The sequence below is a fragment of the Gopherus evgoodei genome, chromosome 22 (genome assembly GCF_007399415.2).
Source record: "Gopherus evgoodei ecotype Sinaloan lineage chromosome 22, rGopEvg1_v1.p, whole genome shotgun sequence".
Taxonomy (NCBI): Eukaryota; Metazoa; Chordata; order Testudines; family Testudinidae; genus Gopherus; species Gopherus evgoodei.
Window position 1 is genome coordinate 5429994 of NC_044343.1, and position 18254 is coordinate 5448247.

Here is an 18254-nt window from a genome sequence, read left to right on the forward strand (position 1 = left end):
TTGATGAAACATAGGAGCCTTGTCTTATAACAGGCTTATTCAAAGTGAGATCTAGGAAGAGTGGTGCCGTTTTCATAATGTAATAAAAATACTGTAATGATAAATAATTAATAATAAATAGTGTGTGATAAGCATGTCATAAAAACAAATGTTATATTGCCAAGATTACTGCTTTTATAATTTATACTCGGGTAAATGAGAAAATCCCTGGAAACATTTATTTTTAGGAGGGGGTTCGCGAGACTTGACATTTTAGTGAAAGGGGTTGACGGGTTGTTAAAGTTTGGGAACTGCATTAGGGCCTGTTCAGAGGAGATCACAGTCTAAGACAAGGTGGCATCAGATCTATGGGTCGCCCAGTGGCAGCTATACCCACCCCAAGTGTTAAAGCTTTGGCATTCACTTCCTCTTGCCTACCTGAACAGAGACTGATGCGCTCCAGCACAGGAACTGCCTGCTGCTGCCCCCAAGCTTGACTAGAGATGGCCGCGCTGCAGAGCCTGTGTTGTGTGCACACGTATGTATACATGACAGACACATGATGGCTGATGTGGGATGACATTCCTCTCCCATGAGCAAGGAGGGACTTCAAAAGCCAAAGCCAGTGGGGACTAGAACGAGATGTTTTTCCTCTCCCCCAGCTTTTCTCTTGATCTCAGTGCATGGGCGCTCATAAGATAAACTACAGAACTGCTTCCTCTGGGTTCCTATCTCAGCCTCACAAACTCACTATCCTCAAAACATCACGGCCCAGAACTTGCACCCATAGGCACAGATACAGGCCCCTCTTGGCTGGGCTAAAGGAGAATCCCCATCATATGCAGATGTAACCCACACACCTCCTGGATGTGGGGTTCTGTCCCAGCTAGTGGCACCGAGACCACGTCGAGCGAGAGATCAAATGAGTCTGTGCACAGCTTTAGCTAACAGCCAGTCGGCTTTTAGCTCATGTGGTAGAGGCTCATGCACTAAACTCCAGAGATCCCAGGTTTGATCCCGCCTGCCAACGACTGGGGTCTGTTGGTGTTACACATACACTATAGGGCATATGACACACAGCTTAGGTGCTCTGATCCCAAACAGTATGTACAGTGCCCTGGGTTCAGTTAGCACACACATCCTCTGGAAGGAGGTGGAAAGGGGGCATTCCTAGTCTGTAAATGGAATATTTGCAAATAAATCCTCCCTGAGAAATGAAGGTAGGAGAGGGGCAAAATTCTGCTGAGCAGGTTTCACACAAACACCAGGTATGAAGCAGATTTATTAGGATCAGACAAAAAGCATTTTTCACACTGAAAAGCAAAAGGCCTCATAGTATCAAAATAGCAGCAGGATATTATTTATTTTGTGTATTTCTGGTAGGGCCTAGCAGCTTCCAAAATGAATCAGGGCTTCTTGGTGCTCGGTGCTGTACAAGCAGAGAGAGCTGGTCCCTGCCCCAAAGAACTTACAAGCTATATAAGACAAGAAACAGCAGGTGGGTGGAACAAAATATGGGCAAAGGAAATGAGATCCTGAGTTTGCATGGGCCAAATAAAGGAGAGAAGAATTCGGAGCTCTTTCTAGCCATTGCAACATGGGTCAGCTAACGGCCAGTTCTGGTAGCATCAGTGGTCAGGCTGAGATTGAAATTGGGGTATGGACACACAATCATCCTCTGGTGGTGTCGCTGGGGACTGAACTCCTGCTCTCCAGTGCTAAAGGCAGAGTGTCCACAGCTTGAGCTAAAGGAGTAACCCTGCTAGCTATAGTAGGCTCTTATCCCCAGTGGTGCAGCCACTAACTCACACTGATCACTGTCACCACTGAATTAAACAGAGAACAAATGGATTACTCTCCCAGTCTGGATTATCTAGATGTAAAAATCTCTCTTCCCCATTTAATCCTTTCACTGCCTTTAGGACAGGCCTGGGTCCCCAGCAGCGTTATCCTGTGCACCGTCAGAGCCCACCAGACCCAGCTGGGGTGAGCCCCTGCTGTTCTGCTCAGCAGTGAAGCAGTTAAAGCAAGCACATGCTCGGCTTGTGTTTTTAATAGAGTCAGGTGTGGGTGGGGTTCTTAGCAGCACTTGGGGGAGCAGGGTGAGGGAGCCATTCCTGGTGGGGGTGCTGGGGTAGGATTTACAGAAGGGAGATGTTGCTGGATGGGAAGGATGGATGTTGAGCAGCCCCCTGGGATCCTTTAACTGGCCGACTTGATGACTTCGTTGATCCACGGCAGGTATCTGGAGATCTGGGTATAAACTGTCGGGGTCTCGCCACATTTCTTGCTGCCGAAGGAGACCACGCCTTCAGCCACGCCATTGCAAACCAGCGGCCCGCCCGAGTCGCCCTACAGACGTGACACATGAGAGCCAGGTCACATGTTAACAGCACAGGAACCATGGAAGCTTGACCTGACTCATGTCTCAGGGCAACTACCTAAAGTACTTCTATGGCCCCATCATCACAGTATCTGAGCACCTCACTGACTCTCTGCCTCTACCCTTTCTGCCCCTCTGCGAGGTGGGGCAGTGCTATTGTCCCCAGGTTACGGAGGAGGAACTGAGGCCCCGAGAGAGCAAGGCCCAGATCCTCAAAGGCAGTTAGGCACCTAAATCCTCTGGGAGTCAGGTGCCTAAATCCCTTTGATCTGGACTTAAGTGACTTAACCATGGGCACACAGGAAGCCAGCAAAGGAGCAGTCCCATGTTCCAGGCTAGCACCTGACCTCTAGGCCCCCCACCTCTCGCCGCATCACCCCTTGAACTTAGTGGGCCTGCCGTTGTCTCGCCCTGCCTCTCGCTCAGTCACTTGCTCCAGGGCAAAGAGGGGGCGAGAGGCTGACAAATCAGACAAGCAGCATTTTACGCTTGCTGAAGGAAGCCTGCAGTCCAATGAGCCTGGCAGCCGAATTTGGATCTTAATGACAAATGTGGGAATTACCACACTGGATCAGACCAGAGCTCCAGGATCTGTCCTCCTACAGTGCTGGCTGTTTATAGGTTTAAGAAGCTGCAAAAGCCCCAGGAGTAGGTTGTTATGAGATAATGGGCCCCCAGGGAGCCTTTCTTCCTGACCACTTATAGTTAGCAGTTGGATCATGGCCTGAAACATGCGAATTTATATCCCTCCTCCCTGTCCCTAAATCCATATTATCATAACTCTCGATATTCCTGTTACCAACAGAAACATACAGTCCTTTTATGAAACCTACTACGCGCTTGAGGCTATCCTGTGGCAATGAGTTCCACAGACAGATCACCTACAGTCTGCCTGTAGCCCAGCCTGGTCTAAACCACTCAGGAAACGGACTGCTGATTGCGCTACAGTAAGGGGCCAATCAGATACCCAGGATGCCCCGTTGGGAAGAAATCCCCCAGGGTTTCTGGGGTAACTGTGGCCCTGGTAACTGTGTCCTTGGAGCCTGTCTGCTCCTCATCAGGCCTCTTCTCAGTGAGCAAGGGAAAAGAAGGTACCTGGCAGGCGTTGTGCTCCTTGTTCCCAGCACAGATCATATTCCTGGTGATTTTCCGTATGTGGAGTGATGCGCAAGACTTCCTAGGAACCAGGGTGACGTTCACCTCCTGCAGAACCTGGCTGTGCGTCCCTGATGCATCCTTATCGCCATTCCTGGTGCGTCCCCAGCCGGCGGTGCTGCAGGCAGCTGTGCAGGGGATCTCCCTGTCCTGCTGCGGGAGTTTCACTGGTTGAACCGTGTTATCATAGGGAACAGGGGTGTTCAGCTGCGGACAGTGGGAGAATGAATTCACAGCACATGCTTCTTCACTCAGTTGCTTAGCACAGGACCTAATGCCCTTTTGTTTGTCAGTCAATGCTAGGGTGATCAGATGTTCTGATTTTAGAGGGACAGTCCCGAGATTTGGGGCTTTGTCTTATGTAGGCGCCTGTTACCCCGCACCCCTGTCCCGATTTTTCACACTTGCGGTCTGGTCATCCTAGTCAATGCTCAAGGGGTACAAGGTCTCTGGGAAGCATCTTAGCCTGTCTGCTAAGGGGCCTGTGATGGGCCAGCGTTTTGGGTTTGGTGGAGGGATCTTAGACTCTGGGCCTTTGGCTGGAAATACACATTTCGCCCACCTCTGCTTTAAATACACAGTGGCTGCCTTTGATGGAGCCTGGTGCCCTCTAGAGGAAAAGTCAGGCATTTTTATCTGTCGGAAAGTAGAGCCAAGATTTAAAAAAACTTGGAGTTCAAATCCCTGTATTTTAGGGACCTAGAAAAGAGAACTGGTGTTTAAAAGTGCTGAACACCCATCAGCTCACAGGGACTTTGGTGCTTTTGAGAATATTTTCAGCCTCTTTTGCCTCTCCCCACCTTTGCCTGTTTAGACTGTGAGGGCTTCCAGCAGGGTCTGTCTCTTAATCGCTGTCTGCGCAGAGCCAAGCACAGGGGCTCTCAGTTCAGATACCAAGGCACTGATGTAATACAATCTAAAATATAATCTCCCAGTTTTTAAAACCTTGGTCCCTCCTGGCAGAAAGAACCGTGAAACCAAAGGCTTTTCTAGCCTAGATTGTCAGCGAATCTATTTTTTTATGTATCTGTGTTTCTTAGTTTGACATTATATCCCCTCCCTTTTGCAGGTAGCCCATCAAAAGCAGGTTATAAAGTAGCGTTGCAAAGCGATAGCCAACAAAGATCATGCTGTCAGCGACACCAGAGCATCCTGAGACTGAAAAGGTACATGCAAGTGGGACATACACAGCAGGGCAGATGTTGAACCCCCTTGTCCTCATTCCCAGCGTCAGAAATAGCACATCTACAAAGAACTGATTGAATGATTTGCACGAGCCCCTTTGAACCGGGGAGGGCAGTCAAATAACCTAGAAACGCTGGTCCAGGTTTCACCCTTGGCTTGCAACGCCCGTGGTCATTTACACCAGTGCAAAGAGCTACAATTCAGTAGTGCTTTGCACAGGTGCCGATGCCTGCAGCAGGTGCAGGGCAGTGGAGCGTCAAGCCCTGGAGATGTTAAGTAGCCAGGCAAATTGTCCCATTGGGCAATTCCAGGGGAGACTCCCCCAGGTCTCTCGATTCATCATTTTTGCTACATGCTCCTCTGTCCATGGAGCATAAACTCGTCAGCCCTGGAATATTAGCCATTGCCAAAGAACTAGGACATCCCAGCAGCAGGAGAAGCCTGACTATCAAATAAAACTCAATTACTATAGCACAGGCTTTTCTTTCTTTCTTTCTTTCTTTCTTTCTTTCTTTCTTTCTTTCTTTCTTTCTTTCTTTCTTTCTTTCTTTCTTTCTTTCTTTCTTTCTTTCTCACACACACACGCTGGTGATGTGGATTTGGAGTGATCCCTACACTCCCCAGCTTTCAGCCCTTGTGTTTAACTGTGATGATGACCTTGGGCTCCCTGGAATTGGGTGAGAACTGGGAGGAGGTACTTACTTGGACCAGCATGATGTCATTTTCCAAGGTGGTGGAGTCGTAATCAGGGTGCTGGTAAAACTTTGCGATGTCCCATATGTGGTTGGACCTCTCGCTCAGCAGCTCGACCCCCAGCACAATCAGGACTCGCATGTTTCTGTGAGAAGGAACATTCCCTTGAACAGAGACATCACCGGCAACCCAGACCCTGTGCACTGTCCATGAGACAGGCAGCGTGGTTCCGTGGCTAAAGCAGCGGGGCTCAGAAACAGGAGACCAGGATTCTCAGCCTGTCTGCTACTGACTGGCTGGGTGAGCCCTTCAGTAAGTCACTTTTCCTCCCTGTGCCTTAGTTTCCTCATTTGAGAAGCTGTGACTGACTAGTGCAGTGTAAGAGCATGGGGAGAGAGAGGCCTGCTAGAAGCTACGAATCCTGGCTGTGCAGTGTATGGAGGAAGAGGGGACGCATTGGGGCTAGTTCTTCCTTTATGTGCAGCCCACGGTGCAGGGTGGGTTTATGCCTCCAGCTCCCCAGGAGCCTATTTCCCAGGAGCCTTCAGCTGAATGATCAAGGCACCCACCTGGAGCTCCTGCAGTGGGCTGCAGTCATCACCCACTCTGGCTGGATCAGGAACCCATCACACAGGATTTCCTTATAATCGCTTTCCAGGACGGCCATGTAGGGCCTGGAGTGATTCTGCACTCTGCGTCCCCCGAGGATCAGAGCATCCTGCTTGCCTGCCGAAGGGGAGAAAACGGAGTTTATCTGCTGTCGCTTGTCAGAGCAGAGAGAGAGCGGACGTCAGGATTCATGCTGTCCACTGGTCTGAGCATACCTGCGCTTCTCCGGGACAGCAGCTGGGACAGCCAAGCAGCAAGAAGATCGGGTTCAACCCCAGCAAAGTGGTGCAACCCAGGGCAAAATTTGACCTGCGTGTAAGATCATGAGGGCGGCCGCCATTCCAGCCAGCTGTGCGTCCATGCAGGACCTGGCTAAGGGGAGTCCAGCGTTCACCAGGCTCTAGAAACCAAAGCCTGGAGACTGGTGGGGTGAGTGGTGGAAACAGACATGCGCCCGACAGCTGGTGAGTCGGATGCAGGAAAACCTGGAGGGAGTGGAAGATTGTGCTCCCAGTGTCACAGGGAGTTTACACATCTCTACCCCTGCATGTGGCTCCTGTGATCTCTAAGGCCAGAAGACATGATGTCGAATACTGCTCCCCCGCATATGCCCACTGCCTCTCAGCTGTATCACATGTTAGAAGAGTGGCTGGATCTGACTGCAGCTGTAGCCAAAGCCTGTGCAAAGTGCAATGCCAGGTGAGGGAGTGAGCAGGTGGGGTTTGCTATGACACAGCTCCATGGCTAGTGCAGATCCTGCCAGAGAAACAAGAGCGGGCCCAGGTGTGCGATTCACTTACCTGCATGGCAGGAACATGCCAGCAGCAGCCCCAGCAGGACAATGCAGGATCTCTCCATCTCTTGTGTCCTCGAAGCGTGACTAGGCTGAAATAAAAACGCAGCCTGGCTCTTATGCCTTTGAAGGGAGCAGCAAATTGCTTGGATCAGCATGAAGGTGCTTTCTCTGCAAAACGGAAACCACAGAGCCACAGAGAGTAGAACCTGCTCAGAGGAGACGCGAGAGAAGGCGGGTGAGGCCAAGTCTAACAGCAGAGTCCATGCTCCATCGTGCTGAGCGCCCGTCCCAGCTTCAAGGACTTGGGAAAGAGCCCCCAAAGTGCATTCCCCTCAGGAATGAGTTTGCAGGGTCTCAGCTCACTTCCTTATGTACAAGTAAAACCAAGGCAGATGCTAGGGCCTGATCATCTTCCTGCAGGTTTGGGCGGGAAGGGAAGCAGAGATGGAGAGCAGCACGTCTGTTGGACTGTGCAGTGTAGCGGAACTGGGTGGTTTCCCTTTAAGTAATTTGGGAGCCCTCGAGTGGTGCTCACTGGGCTCTAGGTTTTAGAACCCAGTCAGAGCAACAGTGTGTGTGTGTGCGTGTAACGAGGCCTTGTATGTTGTTAGTAATATGGTTATTTGGTTACTGTGCCAGTGGTTTCTTTGTGCTATCGCTGTTGTGTAAAGGGCAAAGTACACAACAGCCTGTGTTGAGGGGGTGTCATGCAACATCCAATAAGCAGCCTTGATCCCTGGTGAGCCGGAGGCCCCCAAGCACCGGACTTCTGTTGACTCCAGAGCCCTGATCGCTGCTCACCTGCGGTGCGTTCTGCACCTTCGCTTTGACTGAGCGGGCTGCATAGGGAATGCACGGCAATCAGGCTTTGCCCTGGAGGCAGCTGGGAGGGGCAGCTGGTGAGATGGTGGTTTGTTTATGTAACTGTCCAGCTCCAAGTTCAGAGCCATCGGACCCCCTGGATGCCCCCCGCATCTCACAGTGTGTAATTTGGACATGGATCTGCCTTGGTCTGGGGAAGCAAAGTTTGGGAGACGTTTGCAGTTTTTTAAGTCCATGCAGCATCCATGCTAGTTCCTTACCTTGTCATCTCCAGAGGCATCAAAGCCCCCAGGGAGAATCCACAACTGGGCACGACTGTTTCCCAACGAACCTGGCACAGTTTGTGGCTGGGTTTTTATTTTGCTTAGTTGAACTTTGCCATCAGTTTGAAAGTTTCTCCCTCCCTGGCAGATACTACAAACCAGCATGGCTCAACTGGGATTCCCATCCTGCTCCCATGCAAAACCACCGCAGACTCCCAGTTCCCCAGGTTCTCGTTTCTTTGAATGGCAGCTGGCATTAGAACGGGCACAATGAACCTGTGGAACTTATGGCCACAAGATACCAATTAGCTCAAGATCTATGGGGATATGAACCCCCCTGCTTCAAGGGGTAAACCAACCTCTAACTGATGGTAACTAGAAAAGATGACTTCATAACTTTCTACTGTATAGATCTTACACCTTCCTCTGAAGCAGCCAGTGCTGGCTACTGGTCAGAAATAGGATAGCGGACCTCAGTTCTGATCCAGTTTGGTGATTCCCATCTGTCTATGCAGCCTTCCCTTCAGACAAGGAGACTCCCCATGAGCATTGAAGCCAAATTCATCCCTGGTGTAGCTGCCTGGAAATCAATGAAGCTCCACTAGGGATGAATGAGACCTTCAGAGGATTGGGAGATAGACTGGGAGAGATCAGTAGATGTCCTCAGCAGGAAAAGTGCTCCAGACTGGAAGCCCATTGAGACAGGAACCGTGTCTTCCACATAGTGTCAAGGACCAAGCGTTTCTTGGCATCACCTACCCAATACTCATCAGTACAATAGTAGCAACCAGAGGGCTGGCGAGGGGAGAGTCTTTCTTTGGCCTTTCAGTTCTGATCCAGCTTAGGTGATGCCTGGAAGGTGTGATGAGTTTGATGAGTCTCCACCCCGGCCTCAGTGGAAAAAGTGCCTGCTCCAAACCCTCCCCCCAGCCAGCAACCATTGGCCTGCCCAGAAACAGCTCCCCTTTCATCCCTCCAGGGCAGGGCTGTGGTGCTATGTGCGGGATTCTCACCCCGCCACCACCTGTGCGGTGGGCAGATGCCTTCAACCCTGAGGGCTGTTGCGCCAGCACTGAATAAATCAGCACCTCCCATCACAGGGTGCACTGGCCCTTTAAGGGGAGTTGCGCTCAGCCCCACCAGAGCCTAGGGATCTGCCTCCCAGCTGATGGGTTAGGGCAGGTGAGCATGGCGGAGAGCCGCAGGGAGGCCAGAGAGCCACCAGCCAGAGGGCAAGGCCCGCAGCCGGGGACAGCAGCCCCTGCCTCGGAAGGGAATTAGGAGGCCTGCGGGAGGGATGGCTCCTGAAGCAAGGAGCCTGGGCAGGCTGGAGAGGAAGGGAATTGAGACGTACTTGCTCAGGGGTCCAGGCTGGGCCATCCAGGGAGGGAGGGAGGAAGCAGTGCCCTCCCTCACGCTGTCTCCTCTTGCCCTGTGCAAATGAACCCATGAGCCAGGACAGGACTGGAAGGGGAACTGTAGCTCGGTGGAGGCGGCGCGTTGTGTGGCCCCATTTGATTGGCGTGAGATTGGTGAACGTCTGCCTTGTTTGGCTGACCTTTTGTTTACCCCCACCTCTCCAACAGTGTGTGTGGGGGGGGTGGAGGGGTTGCGAAGGGGAGGGAATGGACTCTGGTTTGGTCAGAGGGCTAAATCACGGTGCTGCATGAGAATCTCAAATCTAAAAGCAGGAGAGTGAAGTGCCACCAGAACATGAGATAGTGGGTGGACCGTGTGGGAAAACTGAGGAAGGGCCACGTCTGATGTGGGATGGGGAAAAATCCTGTGACACTTTCCCCTCCCCCAGGAAACCCCCCCCCCCAATTTGACCCCCAGTGTGTCACATCTGTGCAACTCCAATGACTCTGATGACCCGCAGTTACAGTCAGTTCCCTTTTATTGCAATACTTGTGCTCACTGCTAACAGCCACAGCCGGTCAGGTTTGCACCGGAGCTGGCTTGCACTGGGGAGGGCAGAGTTGACAAGATGCCACCTGAAATCCTGCCTTGAGCCCCATCCTGTAGGGTGAAAACCTCTTTCCCTTCCCACTCCCTTGCAAACCGCCCCTTTGGCAGGCCAGACATATCTCTTTGCAGACAGGAGAACTGGGCTGAGTGGTTTCCAGGAGCAGCTGTTGTGTTGGGTGGAAGAAGCCAGTCCTCGGGGTGACTGCTCCCCTTTCCGGGATGCTGCTTGCAGGGAAGTGCAGTGAGCTTATCTGATTGCAAGGGCAGCTGAAAGCAGGGGTGGGGCACCCCATAAGCCTCCAATGTCCGGTTACATTGACGTTTGCAGTGTCTGAGTGCTCTCTGCCATGCTAGCTGCTAGCCCTGCCCTTGGGAAATAGCGTGGAGTCTGCTGTGTGCCCCTGCAGGGGCCAGGCAGCCGGTCCCTTCCAGTCCATGGCTGACCCGTCCGCCTTCAGTTAGCTGAAGCCATGACTCTCTCGATCCAGTCGACGTAGGGGGGGATCCGAGTGTAGATTCCGGGCTTCTTATGGTTCCCACAGACCCGAGAGCCGGCAGCCACCACCCCTTCGGCGATCCCATTGCAAACGAGCGGCCCGCCGGAATCCCCCTGGAGAATCAAGTCACAGGATCAGCCTCGGGGTGGAGGTCAGTTTGCCACATACCGCGGATGGCACTGTGCCTCCTCCTCCCCCTTCTGGGCCTGCTCAGCAGCCAGTGGCTATGCTGGGAGCCAGGCTGTCTGCCAGCCTTCCTCTCACATCAGCCCCATGCTGGGCATGGCTACCCATCCCCGCTCTTCCCAGGCTAGAAGAGCATCTGTTATGTACACCTGCCGCCCTTGCCCAAGATGCTGGGCGGAAGTTTGCCCTGTGTCTCCCCATTATTTGTATTGTATCAAATAAGGCAATATTTGATAAAAGAAGCTCTGCCTGAGATCAAGGCCCTATTGTGCCAGGTGCTGCACAGACCCAAAGCATGACACACCCCACCCCGAGGAACCCACAGGCTACATAGACAAGGGACAGGAGGGGACCTGGAAACACAGAAGAGCAGAGTGATCGGCCCAGGCACACACAGTAGAGACAGGAATAGGTCCCGAAAGGAGATGGGACATTTATAGGAATGTGAGGAATATCCCAATTTAATAGGTCATCATTAATTATGCTAAACCTCAGGCCTTGAACTAATCCCTACCTATTAGATCAGGATGAGACTGAATGAGAGGGGAGTGGGAACAGATTGTCCCCCACAGGCTAGGATGGGGGTTGGCGGCTCAGTCGTCTGGGGTTACAAGCAAGCTGATGGGACCGGAGCACTGGGTAACCCCAGATGGGGTTCAGAGAGAGCAGGGCCCCAGTGCCCTGCAGCTCGCCCACGGACACTGTCACCCCAGCGCAGCTGCTCGTCAAGGCTAGTGTGGGAGCCCCGGCGGCTGGCAGGTTCTGGGGGGCAGAGGGGATGTGGATTGACGAGGATCACAGGGTGGGGTCTGGGAGGGAGGCTCAGTCTTTGAAACCTGGATCTGGCTGCACGTCTGTCAGAAAGGGAGAAACCAAGTGTGCTGGCTCCAAAGCACAGACATGTCTCCCATGCCCCGGCTCTGCCAGAGCACCCCACTAGCTGGCAGCACCCCTGCTATTCCAGCCCTACCCACCACCAGCACTTCAAATGTATCTCAGTCCCCTCCTATAGCCCCCAACTCTGCTCAATCCGGACACACAGCCCCTGCCGCGGCTTCAGCCCTCTCCTGAGCAGGGAAGCTGAGGATCATTTTGAATGGTGCAAGGATAGGCTGAGGGAGTGCCCCAGGAGTAGGGGCTCGAGCATCAAGCTCCCTCCCCTCTGCGTTCAGGGTGGCCCGTTGCTCGAGGGGTGTCTCCGTTCAAGGCCTAGGGGTCAGGCGGCAGAGAAAGGGCTGCCAGAAGCTGAGAGAAGAGGCCAATCTGAGATGACACGAACTCTCTGCAGCAAGAGATGAGGGTCCAGCCAGGGAAGTTTAACCCCCAGAGCCTCCCAGTGCTACAGATGGGGAAACTGAGGCAGAGAGCACACAGGAGGCCTCTGCCAGAGCACATTTGCCTCTGGTGGAGTTCTTGCATGCTCCCCCGAAGCAACTGGTTCTGGTCCCTCTTGTCTACCGGGCTAGATGGACCTGGCAAGTCCTTTGTTCCTAACTAGGATTTTCGGTTCCCAATTCCATTCCCTATCCACTAGGCCGTGTGGTCTCTTGAGCCATACACAGCGCTTGGATCTAACCACGGTTACTACCTCCCCACCCTTCCACCTCACAGAAAACAAGTTACGTGGGGTTAAAAAATAACCAAAGTCCCCGCTCCAAAGTAGCAAGAGATGTGTAACTTGCACCGCAGCTGCGTGCCGGGTAGCTTCCTGGAAGATAAGCTAGACATTTTATTAAGCACCTCTGCATGTTTGCTCACATGCTGATAATTATCTTGTATTCAGCTTTGCAAAGTGTTCATGGGGGCGGCTAGGTCAAGATGCTATAACTTGTGCTGCCAGTTTCACCTGTGGCAAATGGGTGTCAAATGCTCTGGAGTGAGGGCAGGCGCAGTCGACGCCCGTCTTGCGTAGGTGTCATTGGTGAGATGGGACAGAACCTGACTCTAAGGGTTTGGCTACACGTAAAAATCAATCCAGGGTGTGAGTTTAAAGCAGACTAACTCCATGGCTGGATGCGCTTATCCTGGAATGAGAGTGCCTCATTCAGAATCACCTTAATTCCTGGTGCATTAGTTTAATCCGCTGGACTAAGTTAATTCAGAATAAGAGTGTCCACATGTGCAGTTATCAGAAATAGTGTACTCTGTAATAGCTCCTCGTGTGGACAAGCCCTAAAAGCAGGGGGAAGGATCTAGGCTTTTAGTTATTTCCCTTATTCGTGTATCCAGGCGAGGCTGTTTGGTGCAGTGGATTTGGGGGTAACAGCCAGGAGACGGAGGGAGAAATCCTTGTCCCATTTACTTCAGTGGTGATCCGGCCACTGATTTGCAGTGTGACCAGTAGTAAGGATCTGTGCCTCAGGTTCCTCATCTGTAAAATGGGGCTAATAAGAGAGACCTACCTCCGGGGAGCATTTTGAGATCTATGGGATTGTACGTCTGCTCCATACAAACTAGGATTTTGCTTCCTCTCTTTCCAACAGCAAGGGGGTGACATTCAGGGCCTGATTCTGCTCTCTTAGACAGGTGCAAGTCAGGCCTAACTCCAGCCTAAGAGGAGAACTAGGCCCCAGAACTCTGCAGGGAGAGAGCAAAGGACCAAGGACTCCAGAAGTTACATGGTTCGGTATTTACCACTGGGGGCAGGACGATAGATAGGCTACCAGAATAATCATACACACACACACCTGCAAAGATACCCACTCATACACCTGTTTGCGCTGATACACGCAAACGCATAGACGCAGCTCTGACCCCCCCCCAGCCCCACCCCCAGGCAAGAGAATTGAGCCGAGCGATTTCCCCCAGAGATAGATACCGTGCAGGTGTCCTTCTTCCTGGAGTCAGTGCACATCATCTTCTCTGTGATGGTGTTGTCGTGGTGGGCCCTGCGGTTGCAGATCTCCCGGCTGATCACCGGACGCTCCACCTGCTGCAGTTTGTCAGGCAGCTTCCCAGTGTGGCTCATTTTACCCCAGCCGGCCACCTCACACACCGTGCCACTGGGGACATCCCTGTCTTGCCTCTGGAAGGGCAGGATCTTCACATGCTCGTTGAGGATCGCTTTCTCCTCTAGCTGATTTGGGAGGCAAAGAGACAAGGGTCAGTCAGGGTGAAAGAGACAGACTCTGTAGCTGTAACGCTGCCCCTGGCTGGGCGCTGGGCGGGGATAAAACCTGGGTCCTCTGGATCTTCCAGCAGGAGTCTCTCTACAGCGTGAGCTAAAAGGAACAGGAGGGGACTCAAACCTGTACCGGGTGTGGCCACTGGAGGGGGACAGAGCTGCGCTGCGTTAGCACAGGGTACATGGCGATCACCTGGGAAATACCCCAACTAATGGTGACGGGACACAGGTGCCAACTTTCATTTTTCCAGGTGGGTGCTCCACTCCCACTCTGCCCCGAGGCCCTGTCCCCACTCGGCCCCCACCCAAGGCCCCACTCTCGCTCCGCCTCTTCCTGCCCCCACTCCACCCCCTTACCCCCAGTGCCTTCCAGCGGATCGGCAGGTGGCTGATGGGTGATGAGCACCCACTATTTTTTTTCCCCTGTGGGAGCTCCAGCCCCGGAGCACCCACGGAGTCGGTCCCTGCTGCAGCAGTGTGATTGCAGCTGCTTTATGGGGAGGGTTCTCCCGCCGCTGGTGGATAGAACGGGCCCTGTCCTTGCCGGTGCCTTGGGCGTATCCTCCTCTCCCTTGCAGTGGGGTGAATTGGGTGACCCCAGCCAGGGATGTCCGTGGGGTATCAGGCTTGTTGGATCTCAGGCCAGTCAAGCGAGACTCAGCTGTGAAATCAACAGGCGTTCAGTGCCTTTGAGGAGCTGGACCTGGCCCGAAGCCCACGGGAGTCAGTAGGAGGCGCCGTGCCTGCAGTGGGGGATGGTGGCTGTGTGGGTTGTGCCCACCTGGAGGAGCAGCAGGTCGTCGTCGTAAGTCTCCCTGCTGCTGCCGGGGTGGCCGATCTCTGCGCGCACCCCGTAAAGGTGCTTGTGGGGTTCCGGCTGTGAGAGAGAGTGGGCTCCCAGGAGGACCTGGAATGGCTTGCCGTGCCTGTAGTCAAGATGGAGACGGTAGCATAAGGCACTCTGCTCACCCCCAGCACTGACCTGCGAGACCTTTCCGGTCCCTCCCGGCTGTACACTTCACCCCGATGTACAGCGATCACCAGTAGTCAGCCTCTGCCTTTCCCAGCCATCGAGAGTCAACCCAGACTCTCCTGCCTGTGGGCCCAGCCCTGGCTAAGAAGGAACACGTGCTCCTTGGGTGACAGGGGAATCCAGCCTCAGTGCTTGCTGGGCCCCAGGCTTTCCCTTCATAGTGACCCTTTAACAACCCTAATGGCTGGAGCCATTGAAATCAGCGACAAACCTCCATTGACTGCGATGGGAGCAAGATCTGGCCCGTGCTCTTCACTCCAGAGCATCCCCTGAAATAACTACTGGGGTCTGTGTTAGAACCAGCTAGCCCCAGCCTCCACACCCCCTTTCTCTCCAGCAACTCCCACCCCATCGGGCGCGAAGGCCGGTACTCACTTGTCTTCCAGGCAGTGAGCCGCGCTCAGCACCCACTGCTCGGCGATCAGGAACCCGCCGCACACATGCTTCCCATCCACCTGCAGGGAAGCCATGTAGGGTTTCAGGTGGGGAGGAGCTTCGTAGCCTCCGAGAATACGGCCCCTGGGGCGACCCACTGGTGGGAGGAGAAACAGAACGTTAGCCACTGAACCTGCTCTGTCCAGCCTTCCTTTCCTGTGGAGCGTCTCCCCTTAGCATTAACAGGAGCTGGGGGAGCACATCCAGAGCAGGGCATCTAGCTTAGGGACGTATCAGGCCCTCATCCCCAGGGGGGTCTGAGCACCTTCTCGTCCAATGGATGAGAGACAAGAATTCTGTTTCGTGGACTGTTTGTGTTTTCCAGCGAGATCTTTAGAGGCCCACCCCAGAGCAGCCAGCTGGGTGGGGCACTCCCCTGGGGTGTAAGACAGACAGGTTTGAAACCCCCCTCTGCCTGATTCAGTTACAAGGGCATGTTTGCCTTCAAACACAAGGGGGGAACTGCAGGGCAGGCAGGTTGGACCTTCAGCAAGTGCTCGGATGTAACGCATCTGTATCGTCACATACGAGTCTCTCTTGCGATGGGCTGAAATGGGTCCAGGATGAGTCAGCCGGTTTCTATCACCAGCTCCCTGGCTTTTTAAAAACAAACACAGGGCAGAGCGTGTGTTAAGCAGTCAGACTGCCTGTGCAAATAATGCTCAAACATCATTTTGCCCAGGCCCACGGTGTAGGCGATTAGATTGTGTCTGCAGAGCTCTGCTGGCTGGTTGGACAATCAGATTTTTTTTTCCTGGACCTTAGAAAATTTCTCTCCCCTTCAGAAACTTGAAGAAGAAGAAACAGTTAAAAGAAAGCCCCACGTACAAAACGTGAGATGCTTCCAGGTGTTTCGGCTGAAGATTTTTCCGAATGTTCTGCAGCAGTGGATCAACTGCATGCTTGGGAGAATAGCAGGAGGCCTTAATCAATATTTACCAATGGCCAGTACCTGCATCCACCATGGGAAAGATCCGCACCAGATTCTAGTACATGATCCCAGCTCAGCGACCTAGAAGAAGATGAACAGTGCCCCCCACCTTCCTCCCCCGCCATCTCAGTCCTTGGTATGGAGGAAACCTCAGCTGTAGATCCATCCAGCAACAGTCACCATGGTATCCTAATCCCAGGGGAGGCCATGTTGCCTAGTGGCTGGCACAATGGACTGGGACGCAGGAGAGGTGAGTTCTGCCACTGATCTGCTGGGTGACTGTGGACAAGTCCCGTCTCGGCTCTGTGCCTCAGTTTCCCCATACATAAAATGGTGGTCGTGACACTTCCTTTGGGTTGATAAAGTGCTTTGAGATCCTCAGCTGGAAGGGGCTGGAGAAAGTGGTGAAATGTCCTAGGTTCCCCTAGGCCTGCTGCTGAGACTATAAAGTTAAATTGCCCCTTTATGTGGCAAGGCAGCACATTACTACGGCACAGACACCCATCTGCTTCACTTATTGGGTCAGTTCTTAGCTAGGCCTGCCCTGCAGTATCCACCTCCCATGCAGACCCATGTCTCTGCCATGCCCGCATGAGTCAGAAAAGAGAGCGGGGAGTATGGGAAGGGTCAGAGAACGGACGCACTCACCACACACCGAGATGCCCAGCAGAACAATCAGAGCTAGGAAGGACGAAAGGTGACCCATGCTGGCCGCAGATTACGGCAGATCTGTCTCTAATTCAGGCTGTGTCTTGTCTTGATATAGGCGGCTCTGCTGGGAGTGAGAGCAGAGACCTCCCTTTTATAATAAAGCTTTGGGGGTGGGGGATGAAGGGGAAAAAAGGAGATTTCCAGGAAAGCCAGAGTTGGGAGGAAATTTGCAACAGCTGTTGAGTGCTCAGCCTGGAATGGCCTTTTGGTTGTAGCGGTGCCAGGGGCTAGCTCATGATTTCTCAACACAAACAGCCCAAGGAGGAAGCAGCCCATCCCAGCTGCTGAAGCCTGGCTTCCCTGGAAGGGGATTTCTGCAATGTTTGTTTGCTCTTCAAACACAAAAGGGGCAGGCAGAGTTCATTCCCCAATTGCTCATGTCTGAAGAACAAAGAATGGAAAAATCCCCTTCCCTGCCTGCCCCTGGTTGTGCAAAATTGAATGGGCCATTGAGTGAACTTCCTCCTTAGCAAAGCTCCCTCCAGGACAGGCCACGTCACTGGAGGAACTGCTGCAACCTGATTCCTCTCTCTGCGCACCTGTGCTGGGGAGGAAGCCAGGACTTTGGTCTCCAGGGCTGCAAACCAGCACGGTTTTTTTGCCCTTGTTAAATTCAGTGATGGGGTTATTGCACCCCTCTGATAGCCCTAAACATAGGGCAAGGCCATGAGACAGAACTTTGACCAAGGGAAGGGAATAGTCTGAGATCTCAGGGAAGCCACCCTGTGGCTAGTGGCCAAGTGACACTGGTAAATAATCTGCAATGTAACTGGCCAGAAAGAAAGGTAAAGGTCTGGTGTGAGTGAAAGGGAGAAAGTAAGTGTGTGTGTGTGTGTGTGTGTGTGTGTGTTCAGAATGTTTGTAACAATACAGACATCAACATCGTGTTTTGGAGAAGGTCACGACTTAGGGCCAGATTCCCAAAGGGGATTAGGAGCCAAAAATGAAGCTAGATGCCTAGGCCCGCATCCTTACGGGTGTTTGGGCCCGTGGCGCCCATTGATTTCAATGGAAGTTAGGCACCTAAATACCTTTGACAATCTGGGCTCTAGTAACTTCCAATGGGAGTTAGGCACCTGCCCTGCTGTAAACCCCACTAGGCACCTATCTGCATCTTCAGGCACTTAAATACCTTGGTAAACCTGGCCTTTACGTGTCCCTCATGGTTGCTCCCGTCAGTATTCCCCAGGGCCGAGCCCGTGTGTGAGTGAGACACAAACTCTCATGACTTGGGGTACTCAGCTCTAAAATTAACATCTGAAGATAAAACTGCCCCTGGAGCAAAAGATTTAGAAGCAAATGGAGCAATTTAAAGGATCCTAGCCCAGGGACAGTGGGTGCTGTCAACAGAGAGGCATCAGAGGTTGTTATAATGGAGCTCCAGTTTTCTTGGGAGCCGGACTGCAGCACCCAAAATGACCTTGGACTAGATGTTTTTTATCACAAGGCAAGTGACCCCTGCTGTACTGGCGCGTCTCGCTGTA

General features: G+C 52.9%; 3 protein-coding genes across 3 annotated transcripts in view; 1 reads left to right on the top strand and 2 right to left on the bottom strand.

Annotated features, from left to right (window-relative positions):
- Positions 1 to 1243: 1243 nt before the first annotated feature.
- Positions 1244 to 7380, bottom strand: LOC115638786 (mast cell protease 1A-like). The gene is made up of 5 exons (XM_030540777.1): positions 6805 to 7380; positions 5965 to 6121; positions 5405 to 5540; positions 3458 to 3724; positions 1244 to 2331 (listed from the first exon to the last, which is right to left on the bottom strand). Exons 1-5 carry the CDS (start codon positions 6953 to 6955, stop codon positions 2182 to 2184), a joined length of 861 nt encoding a protein of 286 aa, XP_030396637.1. The 5' UTR covers positions 6956 to 7380; the 3' UTR covers positions 1244 to 2181.
- Positions 2341 to 18254, top strand: part of PLPPR3 (phospholipid phosphatase related 3) — a 34960-nt gene continuing 19046 nt past the window's right edge. The window contains exons 1-3 of the mRNA XM_030540772.1: positions 2341 to 2425; positions 4587 to 4683; positions 15914 to 16309. The gene's annotated coding sequence lies outside the window, so the exon portion shown is untranslated. The remainder of the gene's footprint in view (positions 2426 to 4586; positions 4684 to 15913; positions 16310 to 18254) is intronic.
- LOC115638788 (complement factor D-like) lies at positions 9765 to 16959 on the bottom strand. The gene is made up of 5 exons (XM_030540779.1): positions 16708 to 16959; positions 15069 to 15225; positions 14442 to 14586; positions 13355 to 13612; positions 9765 to 10463 (listed from the first exon to the last, which is right to left on the bottom strand). Exons 1-5 carry the CDS (start codon positions 16763 to 16765, stop codon positions 10308 to 10310), a joined length of 774 nt encoding a protein of 257 aa, XP_030396639.1. The 5' UTR covers positions 16766 to 16959; the 3' UTR covers positions 9765 to 10307.